This window comes from Blastomyces gilchristii (genome assembly GCF_000003855.2).
Source record: "Blastomyces gilchristii SLH14081 genomic scaffold supercont1.17, whole genome shotgun sequence".
In the NCBI taxonomy this organism is placed as follows: domain Eukaryota; kingdom Fungi; phylum Ascomycota; class Eurotiomycetes; order Onygenales; family Ajellomycetaceae; genus Blastomyces; species Blastomyces gilchristii.
Genome location: NW_003101666.1, coordinates 1,090,798 through 1,103,083, shown reverse-complemented (window position 1 = coordinate 1,103,083; position 12,286 = coordinate 1,090,798). Strand labels below are relative to the sequence as shown.

Genomic DNA, 12,286 nt, shown 5'->3' with positions numbered 1-12,286 from the left:
AAAACTCCAAGGAAGAATAAGGAGAGCATTGGGCCATCAACCGCTTCTATGCTGCATTGCAGCACATGCGCTTCTATACAACGAACTGCGACAATGACTCGATAGCTCTCTGGAACTATATCTTATCCCCAACCTTTTTACATCTCACAAGGTCTTCTGGACCGTTTTCGCTCCTTTTCCACGTATGGTAGCTAACAAGATCGGTTTTGTATAAAACCTTCGCCTACAACGCAACTGTCTCCTAGGTCACAAGAATACTCCCACCCACCATGGCTTTGCCCAGGCGGGTCGGCTTTCTAGCCCTGGCAATTATCTTCCACACGATATACACCTACTCGATATTCGATATCTACTTCGTCAGCCCCATCGTCAGCGGCATGCGCGAATTCGGCGTCCAACGAGCTCCCTCCGCAAAAGCCCCCGCAAAGCGACTCTTCCTCTTCGTCGGCGACGGTCTGCGCGCCGACAAGGCGTTCCAATCCTTTCCGGACCCGTCGCCGGGAGGCGTTCTGGATCCAGATTATAGCTCTGTGCCGTCAGATAGTAACCCGCCTCGGCCGCTTGCACCGTTCATTCGCTCCCGCGTCCTTCACCATGGCACCTTTGGCGTGTCGCATACGCGGGTACCTACCGAATCTAGGCCGGGACATGTCGCCCTTATTGCTGGGTTGTATGAGGATGTGTCGTCGGTGACAACGGGGTGGAAGCTCAATCCGGTCAATTTCGACAGCGTTTTCAATCGCAGCAGACATACCTGGAGCTGGGGGAGTCCGGATATCCTACCGATGTTCAAGGAGGGTGCGACGCCTGGGAAGATCGATGCGGAATCATATGACGATGAAGCTGAGAATTTTAGCAAGGACGGGTCGCAGTTGGATATATGGGTGTTTGAGAAGGTGAAGGCGTTATTTGCGGCGGCAAAGGAGGATCCAGAGCTCGATGCGCGCTTGAGGGAGGATAAGCTCGTTTTCTTTTTGCATTTGCTCGGTTTAGATACGGCTGGCCACTTTTATCGGCCTTATTCAAAGGAGTATCTGCATAATATCAAGGTTGTCGACCAAGGGGTGAAGGAGATTACGGGATTGGTTGAGGAATTTTACGGCGACAATGAATCCGCCTTCATTTTTACGGCTGATCATGGCATGAGTGATTGGGGGAGCCATGGTGATGGGCATCCAGACAACACCCGCACTCCCTTGGTGGCCTGGGGTTCCGGCGTCGCTAAACCGAAAATTCAGAAAAGGAAGAAAGCACCAGGCCATGAGGATGGGTTCTCGTCGGACTGGAACTTGGACAACGTTCACAGACACGATGTTGCCCAGGCCGATGTGGCTGCTCTCATGGCATACCTGGTTGGGCTGGATTTCCCAGTGAATTCGGTTGGGGAGCTTCCCCTTTCCTACCTTGATGCGTCTCCCAAGGAAAAGGCCCTGGCCGCTCTGGCGAATACGCAAGGGGTTCTGGAAATGTATCGGGTCAAAGAGGAAAACAAACGAGCATCAACTTTGCGGTACCAACCATATCGGGCTTTCGGGGATGATGATCACTCGATCGAGAAACGCATCTCCGAAATTCAAAAGTTAATTTCGAGGAAGAAATATGACGAGGCGATTAAGGAATCTTCAAATCTTTTGCATACCGCTCTAGAAGGCCTGCGATATCTGCAGACCTATGACTGGCTATTCCTCAGAACTATAGTCACTGCAGGCTATCTCGGATGGATTGCATATGCCCTGACCACAGTGCTCGATCTCCATGTACTGCATGGATCTTCCGTCCCAAGCCGTACGACATTCAGTACAATGTTCTTTTCGTCCATACTCGTCATATTGTATTCTATCTTTTGGATTCAAAAGTCGTCGTGGAGATACTACGCATATGGCATTTTCCCCATCTTCTTCTGGGAAGAAGTCGTGGCGAAGCGGAATGCGTTAGCGGCCGGACGAAAGATTCTTCTCAGCCATGTTCAGTCACTGAGTGACTACATATCTTTTGGTTTACAAATATTGGTATATGTTGGGATTTTGGAGGCACTTGTGAGTAATATCCAATCTTGCCCCTTTAAAGCGACGCCAAATCTACAACGTGAAAATAACTCACACATAAGACAGGTTCAATCATATTTTTATCGCGAAATTTACACAATTTGCTTCATGCTTGCGGCGATATGGCCTATATCCTACGGCATTGGCTTCCTGTCGCGCAATAAACTCGTCGTAGCTACGTGGAGTATCGGATGTGCTTTAATGAGCACCTTCACGCTCCTACCCGCTAATAAGGTGGAAGATGTAACTACCATGTAAGTAGCCATCCCTATTCCGATCAAAAAGCGGAGTGCAGATTCTTACTTGTCGTACAGAACGATAGGCGGTACTCTCATGGTCCTTACCGGACTCTTCTATCTAATATTCGAGGAATCTATAACGCCCCATTCTAAAACCCTATCAATTGCCGTCAGTAAGGGTTCCAGGCGAATTATGGGCATGCAGGTACGTAAGCCGCTGTCTTTTAGTGCTTCCGCTAGAATCATTATACTAGACGGTACTAATGCATAGATGGGCCTATTTTAGACCGGCATGATTCTGCTGGCTATAATAGTAACGAGATCTACCATCACCTCACTGCAGGCAAAAGAAGGTTTGCCGTTAGGAAACCAAGCCGTGGGATGGTCGATTCTAGGTTAGCCTCACTATTTTCCTTCAAATCTCACTCAGAATAACTATATCCATGATACAGCCTAGGATTATTTTGACTAACGTGTTGTAGTGGCTTCACTTGTATTACCCTTCTTCCACCGGCTATACCCAAATAGCCACTACCTCCATCGCCTTGTCGTGATCTTCCTCTCCTTCTCTCCGACATTCATCATTCTCACCATCTCGTACGAGGGACTCTTCTACTTCGTCTTTTGTATTACCCTCCTCAGTTGGGTTCAACTTGAACACCGCATTTACACCTACACATCTTCCACACCATCGGTCACCACCGCTTCATCGGATGATGACGCTCAAATAACAGCGCAACCTAATCGCAAAAATCAAGCATCCAAATCGCCTTACCGTATCCTAACCACAGCAGACGCCCGAATTGCGCTGTTCTTCTTCTTCCTCCTCCAATCCGCCTTCTTCTCCACCGGCAACATTGCCTCAGTCTCCTCCTTCTCCCTCGAATGCGTCACCAGACTAATCCCCATCTTCAACCCCTTCTCGCAGGGAGCGCTGCTAATCCTAAAGATTCTAATCCCATTCGCCATCATCAGCGCGAATCTGGGTATCCTCAACCGGCGCCTAGGCGTCGCGCCCTCCTCTCTCTTTATGATTGTCATGTCCATCAGTGACATCATGACGCTTAATTTCTTCTACATGGTGCGCGACGAGGGGAGCTGGCTTGATATCGGCACGACGATTAGTCACTTCTGCATTGCCAGCGGGCTGTGCACGTTCGTTGCTGGGTTAGAGTTCCTTAGTGAAACGTTCATTTGTGGTGTAAAGTTTGAGGATGCTGGCGCTGGTGCAGCTGGTTATGGAAATGATCATGGCAAGCCAGAGAAGGGTGAGAAGGAGATGCAAACGACGACAAAGAAGGGAAAGGCCGCTGTGGTGTCGAATGGTGCTAATGGCATTTCTTCTCATGCGCTGGATGTGACGTCCTTAGCCGACGCAACGAACGGACACACTAATGGCTCCGCGAAACCTTTCATCGAATCATCTGGGAAGAATTAAATTTACTCAATATCATCCTTATCATATTCACCACAATCCTACACATCCCATTTCTTTCTCATGAGATACTGAAGCTTTTTTTTTTTTTTGGAAATCCCTTACATCATGAGGATAGGCATGATGTTCTCCCCAGCAGAGATATTGCCCCTGTAGGCTTTTCTATCTTCATCACAGCCCAATACCTCCTTCTATTCTTCTTTCATCACTCCTAGATGTCTCTCCGGTGATTCATTTTTACAGTTTATAAAAAGGGCAGGATAGAAAAGGGATAGGGAATTGTCTTATATCATATAATAATCATATGCATATCATGAGCTTAATAGTATTCTTATTTCTTATTTTTATTTTTATTTTCATTTTTTTTTGGAGGCAAAGTATTTCTTTCTCTCTGCTTTTCTGCTCTGTGTTTCCTCTTTGTTGGTTGTTGTCTCTTGCAGCCCTTCTAGCCCAAGCAATCGCTAGGGTTCTCTCTGCTGCGTTTTATAGTGCTATTCGCAGGGTATATTTTCTATACGTTTAATTTCCAATTCAGAAGAGTGTACTCCGTACAGAGTACAGATCGAGCTAATTGACTTTCGACTTCCAGACCGTCTTCAACAACAAAATATGGGTTAACTCCCAAACACTTCTAAACACCAGTTAGTGAGAATCAGATAGCTTCCTCTCCGCTAATCCGCAGCAGAGAGCCTCATTGTATCAGGATCCCCGGTATTCACTCATTCCTTTCTCCCCGTCCCCTGGAAATATTTGAGGAGTAATATAATTGTTACTTCACCAGTTTTAGGGTTTGGCCGCAGGTGGCCAGAGGTTAGCTGGTTTCTAGTGGGCGCTGCGCGGGTGATAGGAAGATGGAGCGGTATTTATTTTCCCCGCATATATGTAGACTCTGTCGAGTTTGCATGTCGAGTCTCTGGATGTGCTGTACGTGTGTACATGTACATACATACATACACACATCGGTTGTATTGATCTTGATACATAGTTCCAGAGGCTGCTGTGAGTAGGCGCGTGTGGAATTTCATATCACTCTCTATAGACTTGAGGTGATATATTTAGAGGTCGAACTTACTCCCCTGCATTGACACCCTTGTTGCGCAATATCTTGTTCATTGGATGGATAGAACTGCCCAGGTCTTTTTGACCGGGGAAGGGGTAAGTTGAAGAATTTATGCATACTTGCATTATAATATCACTCTCAATTCAGTGTAGAGGGAATAAAAAAATTAGCGGTTGCCCAGCCAGTTATTGAATTTCAAATCTAAGACTCTAGATAGAGCGTGAGTTCTATCTACCCTTACACAACCTATGCAAACCTAACAGACCACTTTTCAGCGCGAAGCCGTCACTCACCGTGGACATAGTTCTTTTTTTTTTTGTTCAGGATGCATGTACACCTCCGCTCCTAGCCAGAGCCTAAGATGGCGCGTCTTAGCCATGTTCAACCCCCCAGTTTCAGGAAAAACAACACAATAACATGTGAAAGGATGAAGATGGATGCCAAAAATTCCATCCTCATCTGAGCTTATTATTATTGCTAAACAGTCAGTATGTCCAGCTCCCCTCCGCAGCCCTGTATGCCCAGGCCCAGTGTTTTGGCTAGCTGGGTTCAGGCTGGTAAGCTTACATGCGGGAGAAGAAGTCGACTCTTACTACGGAGTACGTATTTCGACGCTCTGTCATTCTTCCAACGAGGAACAAACCCCTTCATCAAATCATATATCGGATGCTTGCAGCCACGTTTCCCACCCATACCCCATACCCCAACAATTGCCACCGGGATGGCTACTCCCGTCTTTCAAGGAAGGCGGGGGTAACTATTATTACTATTTTTGCTCTGTAAAAGTTAGTTGTTTGGACCATGCAAGATCCAAGAAAATGTTCCGGGACAAGGCGATTCTCAATTCCTGGGGTCCCTTGACTTAGGGCAAGACATCCCCCCGTCAACATAACCAACATTGGATCTAGCTTCCCTTTAGTTCTATGATTGGGTTTGCCTGAAACATCATTGCATTGATCCAGCGCCAAAATTGATGCACAAGATGTGGAAGGTGTAAAGCTTGTGTAGATTGAAAGGTTGCTAGCTTGTGGAAAGTTATATGGTGGAAGGATTAGTAAGCCAGATCACGTGACCTGACACAAGAAGCACCAGGGGAAAAAAAAAAAGGAAACCCGTTCCCTTCGCGCGCCATCATAAATGCGCGGGGCCCCCGTAATTTTCGAAAGAAGGCTTCCGACCTCGTCGCGTCCTTGAGCGTCAAAACATCCATATTATTGTTCCTTAGCGAATACTCAAGTCGCCGCCTTGCAGATCGGATCCTCTGGTTCAGCCCCTTCAACTCTCAAGCCCCAGATTTCCATCGTATTCTTCTTTCCTGTTTCCGAAAACGAATACGGCGCTACGGCTGAGCTAAAGGTGATAACCAAATTAGCCGAGGCGGTGCTAAGTTTAGCTTGCCTTGCCGAATTTAGCGCGGGGAGGGTTTATTATTGTCTGCTGATCGGCCCGGAAGATGGAATGCGAAAGAGGCAATCTAACCAGTTTCCCCTGAGGCCGGGGGGCTTCGATGGGAAAGTTCCGATATGGAACGGAGCAATGTAGCAGCCTTGGACGTCCCACGATATCTCTGACATCTCGAAACATCATTCGTTGTTAGGAGAAGCGGGAATGAGAATCTTCTGATGTCGCCGCATCCAGAGAGTTTATATGCAAGTTTCATGCAATGGAATGGCGGCCGCAGTGAGTAGTAATAAAGCTTTCCTCTATATATCTCTCCTGATAATCTGATAAAATGGCCTATGCGGAGTAGAGTCTGGCTGGCCGCCTTTTTTTCGTCTCGACCAGAGCCTCCAAGGGCTCCACATCCATGTTCACCAACAGGTTTCTAGCTGAAGCCTGAAATTTCCCAAGGTGGGCGTTGCTGCCCGCTTCAGGGAATAATAATGAGAGGAAACCGCAAGAAAACTAGTGGAGCGCAAGCAACCAATCAAGCGCTCGGTTCCTTCAACTTCCCTAGGGCAGCACATGGGTGGGCCTGGCCGCGTATCGTATCTCGTCTGAAGAATGATCCCGGCTCTCCTGGGGTTCGCGTGTTATGGGGGGTGAAAAGACGAGGGTGATATCGGGGGGCTAGCTGCTGCTGCTCAGGACATTTTAATATTGGATCCTGAGGTTTTACGTTAACTGTTAACGCAATTCCCAGGGGCCAGGAGTGCCATGAGGAAGAACTGGCTGGAAGCATACTGCGTAAATCTTTTCCTCGCGCCATGCAAAATTAACTGGAGTTTTTAAAGTTCGCGCCTTGTGGCGGGGAAGTTGTTTTCGCCCACCACAGCATATTTCAGGGCTAAAACCCCCAACCCCACAAATAGCGCATAAATCTTGCAAGGAAGGGAAAAAGAGAACAGAAGTGCTGCAGATGGCTTGTTCAGACTCCTGAACTGCCTGTCATAGCTTCCGGGCCCTTCGAACCTGGCGTTTCTGAGGGAGTACTCCGTAGTTCAACATTGGAAAATAGTATTGTATTGGAACAGGGGAAAATTAGCAAAAAAAAAAAAAAATTAAAAATTAAAAATTAAAAAGGAATAGAAAAAAGAAAATCTGGTGCTGTCTGACAGTCCCTGCGTGCTGTCTGTCATCCCCGGGGTTGAAGTTATGGTTAAAAGCACTCCCTGTCCCTGTCCATGACCAGCAGCTAAACCTAGCCGATTGCCAGAGGAAACAAAGAGAAAAATAAAAGAAAGATTGAAAATTAGTTAAAAAACATAGCATGAAGACTTTTTATGTGCTATCAGCCTCTCCATTCCCGTTGTGGTTGTGCGTGTAATTTCTATATATCGCAGTACTATGGTTAGTCGCCCTCTGTATCAGGGAACTTATTGCTTCCCGCTCTCCTCCGACCATCGCCTTCAGGCGTCAACTTCTCTTCTTCCTCCGCCCCCGACTCCCACGACCTCCTCTCCCACCCCTCTCCTTCTCGATGGAACGCTACTCCTGTCGCCATCGCCTTCAACAATGAGTAGTAGTATCGCTTCAGACAACAGGCCCGACCAGGCCATGGCTGGTGCTGAAGATACCGCCGCCGCAGCCACCACCACCACCACCAGTCCCTCCACAATGACCAAAGATGTTCCTTCACCAACCACTACCACGGCTCCCAAACAATCGGTGCCCACAATGCAAACCCCAGGCCATCCCAGTTTCAGACGGTGCGTGATATTTCCCCCTTCTTATCTTCGAGTAACCGCAACGGATAAGGTGTGGTTGGGGTTGCAATGCAACCGTGGCGGGAGATAGAGAGAGAAGAGGCCAGGTTTGTATTGAAGAACAAAATAGCTGACAAGCAAATGGAGTAATCTAGACAACGGGCGTCGCGTGCTTGCGAGGTATGTTTCGTTTGCTTACTTCCATGCTCCTCCTTCCTTGGTTGCTCCGTTTATTTATATACGGAGTTAAAATACTTTCTCGTCCCTGTTCGACGAAGCAAACAATGCGCTGCGATAGACCAGCCTCGGCACCTCGGTCTTTTACGCAAAGGCCTGATACTGTATCTTATCGAGGTTCGAGGTTGCTTTGTGGCCTCGAGAATCTTGCTCAAAGTCTCAGCCAGCAGATCGATCGCAGTGAAATGTTTTTATTTTGTGTTTGATTTTACTTTTACTAACGGTGGTCGCGGCGTGATTACAGACTTGCCATGCTCGAAAGGTTAGTTGCCCATCCCCAGTTTCTCTCGATACTCACCATCTCCAAAACATTTCCATCCCATCTATGCGGGGGTGAGAGGAGATGTCGGTGATCGGCCGGGCGGATTTTGACCTGTGGTTACACATGGTCATTTGGCCAATCGCCCTTGCTGTCCCGGTTGTGTGTGATCAATGTCTGACGTGCTTTCTTTCGGGCATATAGGTACGATGTGACGCAGCAAGCCTAGGGGTACCTTGCACAAACTGTGTGGCTTTCTCCATCGAATGCAAAATCCCAACGCCGAAACGGAAGAAGAACCAGTCAAAAGTATCCAAGGATGGGACCAGGTATGTTTTTCTCTGTGCGAAAGGATATCGCATCGGAGTGATGAATTGAATGTGATCAGTCGTTAATCTACTATCTTCCTTTCCATCAAAGTAGTGATGAGAGACCAGATACCCGCGGAGCCAGCGGTAGCGGCTCGAAGGGTCTTACCAAACCGGTAGAAGGAATGCCACAGACCACTTTGACGGATGCTCAAGCTGCCCAGCAAGCTTCGCACAGCGCCTCCTACGCCCAGTTCATGAAACCAAAATTCGCCCGCGCCCCTATCAAGGAAGCTGGAAGGGTAGCATACCTGGGAGAGTCGTCGAACCTTTCGCTACTTGTCCATGACCGCCATGGTACTACCGATGTTGTACATTACCCGTTACCGGAGGGGATAAGAGGCTCGCGCGCACGGCTGACCGAGTTGGATAATTTGGAAATCGACATTCTGCACCAGAGGGGTGCATTCCTGCTCCCGCCCCGCGCACTATGCGATGAACTTGTCGACGACTACTTCAAATGGGTTGCGCCTGTTGTGCCTATCATCAATCGTAGCCGTTTCATGCGCCGTTATCGAGATCCCAAAAATCCCCCCTCCCTTCTTCTACTGCAGGCTATTCTGCTGGCAGGATCGAGGGTCTGTACAAATCCTCAGTTGATGGATGCGAATGGATCGACAACGCCAGCGGCGATGACTTTTTATAAGCGAGCAAAGGCTCTCTATGATGCCAATTATGAAGATGACCGTGTTACCATCGTGCAAGCGTTGGTTTTGATGGGCTGGTATTGGGAAGGTCCAGAGGGTATGAGTGATATACTCCGCTCCGCTTATCATTTGTTAATATATCTTGCTAACTCTCTTGGGTTTTTAGATGTCACTAAGAATGTTTTCTATTGGAGTAGAGTTGCTACTGTTGTTGCCCAGGGATCTGGAATGCATAGAAGGTTCGTCATTAATTTGAAGTAACCGCGGTTTCATTGATCTTTTCCTGCTAACATGCTTCTGAACACAGTGTGGAATCGTCCCAGCTAAGCAGGCCAGACAAGCGATTATGGAAACGGATATGGTGGACACTCTTCACACGCGATCGATCCGTTGCTGTCGCTCTTGGGCGCCCCGTAAACATCAACACTGATGACTCCGACGTCGAGATGCTTACGGAGGATGACTTCATCGAGGATGAAGTCGATAGCATCGCTGAATACCCGCCCAATCCCACTCATGTCCAGTTCTTCCTCCAATATGTGAAACTATGCGAGATCATGGGCCTCGTCTTGTCTCAGCAGTACTCAGTCGCTTCGAAATCACGGCGTACGAATGCCATCGATCTAACACACAGTGATATGGCATTGGCCGATTGGCTGCAGAATTGTCCGAAGGAAGTTTACTGGGAAAGGCCTAGGCATCACTTCTGGTCCGCTTTGCTACATGCAAATTACTAGTGAGTGTTTTTCTGACGTGGATACTAATATAGAATATTCGGTTTGGTATGTATAGATAGCTAACCTCTTCTTGGAAGTACGACATTATGTCTACTACATCGTGCGCACATGCCCCCGGCAACGTCTATATCTGGAAACTATGGATCGGACGGGATGGCATACCCGTCCCGCACTATTGCTTTCCAAGCCGCCGCGATGATTACCTCCATCGTCGAAAATCTGCAAACGCATGGAGAACTCAAATTTACTCCAGCATTCATGTAAGTTTAACGGCTAGTTGCTTTATCCTATCTGCTGTATTTCGCACACGACATGTCACTTTCTAACCCATTATCTTTTTTTTTTTTTTTCCCAAATAGTGTATATAGTTTATTCTCTGCCCTAATCATGCATGTATACCAAATGCGCTCATCCGTCCCGACCGTTGTCTCCACCAGCCAAGAGCGAATCAACATATGTATGCAGGCCCTAAAAGACGTGTCGAAAGTCTGGCTCGTTGCAAAAATGGTCCACACGCTCTTCGAGTCCATCCTAGGTAACAAAGCGCTCGAAGAACGCCTCCAGAAAGCCGCCGGCAAGCGACATCAACGCGTCCGACGCGACCATCCGGCACCCGCCGCACCGACAGCAACACGACGCCCCACAGAAGCCTCCAAACGCAAATTCGACGATATGGAGATCACCCTCCCCAACGGGCCTCCCGCCCCGCAGGTCTCCTATGAGCGTTCCCGCCCGCAAACACCCGCCGTAACTCCCTCTCGTGAAATGCCCCCGACCCCCGTGGTCTCGACCATGGCCGCCCCGCCACCACAACAACCACCTCACGCCTCACCAAACACCCAACACCAGCAGCTCCTACACCAGCAACATCAACAACAACAGCAACAACGGGGCATAAACCACGATGCCTTCCTCGGCGCCCCGGGTAGTACTGGCGGCAACACGCGCCCCACCTCCCCATCCCCCTTCAACCCTTCCTTCAGCATCCCAGCCACGCCTCCCGATCTCTTCCTCGTCACGCGCAACTCCCCCAACATCTCCCAATCGCTCTGGGAAAACTTCCAGCCTGACCAACTCTTCCCCGACGGCACAAATATGTCGTATACAGGCTTCTCACCACCGGGCGGCGGTGGCCCAGCTATCGATCCACAGCTGCAGCAGGCATCCATGCTTGGCGGCATGGGTACTACCACACTAAGCCCCACGCAACAACACCAGCAACATCAGCAACAGCAGTTACCCACACGGGGGTTGCGCGATAGCCCCACCATGAACATGCATAACATGCATGGAATGAGCCAACAGTTGCAACAACAACAGCAGCAACAGCAACAGCAACAGCAACAGCAACAGCAACAGCAACAGCAGTGGCAAGCCATGCAAGGCTTGGATGGGCATATGGCGCCTGCGACGCTGGAGACGTCTAGTCAGGATGATAATTGGAGTACGAGCTCAAGAGGGCAGATGCCGATTCCGCCGACGTTGAACGTGGAGGATTGGTATGTTCCTTTTTTTATCTTCGTGTTTCCCTGTTTTCTTATTTCTTTTATACAGCAAATGTTTTGCTAACGTTTTGTTTTTCTCTGCGCAGGTTCCAGTTCTTCGGAATTAATGCGGGTGTGGGTGAGTTGGGGGAGGGGCTTTGAAGGGATGACGATGAGTGTGAGCGAGCGGGAGAGCAAGACAGAGTGCTACGGTGGAAGGAACATAATACCGTTTACTGAATGGATGTGGGGGGAGCAGGTGTGAGCGGGTGAGAGAGTGGGTGCATCTGAGATTGATATCACTATCATTTTATCACTTATCAATGCATACGATATGATGTGGGATTGATGTGGTGAAACAGGTGCACCGCTGAAGTGTTTTATATATCTAGTTCATATATAAAATTTGTACCATATATATACTTAACATCATGGACTGATCACATATTGCTATCTATTTATTACTAGGATTTGCAGGACTGTTCATAATATAGTATTGCAGCTTCAGGTAGGTTTTATTTGAACAAATTGGAGGGAAATAAAGTGGGTAATGTTTGTTTCTGCTTGCTTAAATACTGAAATAAGAACTCTCAAAGTGCTCCAGATTCAACAATATTTTAAGGTTTCAT

General features: G+C 48.2%; 3 protein-coding genes across 4 annotated transcripts; all 3 read left to right on the top strand.

Moving 5' to 3' along the window:
- Positions 1–26: 26 nt before the first annotated feature.
- BDBG_07144 (GPI ethanolamine phosphate transferase 1) lies at positions 27–4,674 on the top strand. Its single transcript, XM_031722959.1, has 5 exons — positions 27–2,036; positions 2,112–2,299; positions 2,360–2,489; positions 2,571–2,679; positions 2,767–4,674. The coding sequence occupies exons 1-5, from the start codon at positions 270–272 to the stop codon at positions 3,720–3,722; spliced, it is 3,150 nt and encodes a 1,049-aa protein (XP_031579998.1). The 5' UTR covers positions 27–269; the 3' UTR covers positions 3,723–4,674.
- Positions 4,675–5,271: 597 nt separating this feature from the next.
- Positions 5,272–5,657, top strand: BDBG_07143 (uncharacterized protein). The gene has a single exon (XM_031722958.1). It carries the CDS (start codon positions 5,297–5,299, stop codon positions 5,534–5,536), a length of 240 nt encoding a protein of 79 aa, XP_031579997.1. The 5' UTR covers positions 5,272–5,296; the 3' UTR covers positions 5,537–5,657.
- Positions 5,658–6,842: 1,185 nt separating this feature from the next.
- On the top strand, positions 6,843–12,284 carry BDBG_07142 (the record flags this gene model as incomplete). 2 transcript variants are annotated; one of them, XM_031722957.1, is made up of 10 exons in its annotated part: positions 6,843–7,928; positions 8,081–8,105; positions 8,407–8,424; positions 8,626–8,750; positions 8,845–9,533; positions 9,603–9,675; positions 9,744–10,172; positions 10,251–10,433; positions 10,533–11,672; positions 11,765–12,284. In XM_031722957.1, the coding sequence occupies exons 1-10, from the start codon at positions 7,567–7,569 to the stop codon at positions 11,817–11,819; spliced, it is 3,099 nt and encodes a 1,032-aa protein (XP_031579995.1). In that variant the 5' UTR covers positions 6,843–7,566. The 2 variants fall into 2 exon arrangements, with proteins under 2 accessions (XP_031579995.1, XP_031579996.1); XM_031722956.1 differs by having other exon boundaries at positions 7,283–7,928; positions 8,842–9,533; positions 11,765–11,819.
- Between the last annotated feature and the right edge of the window lie 2 nt (positions 12,285–12,286).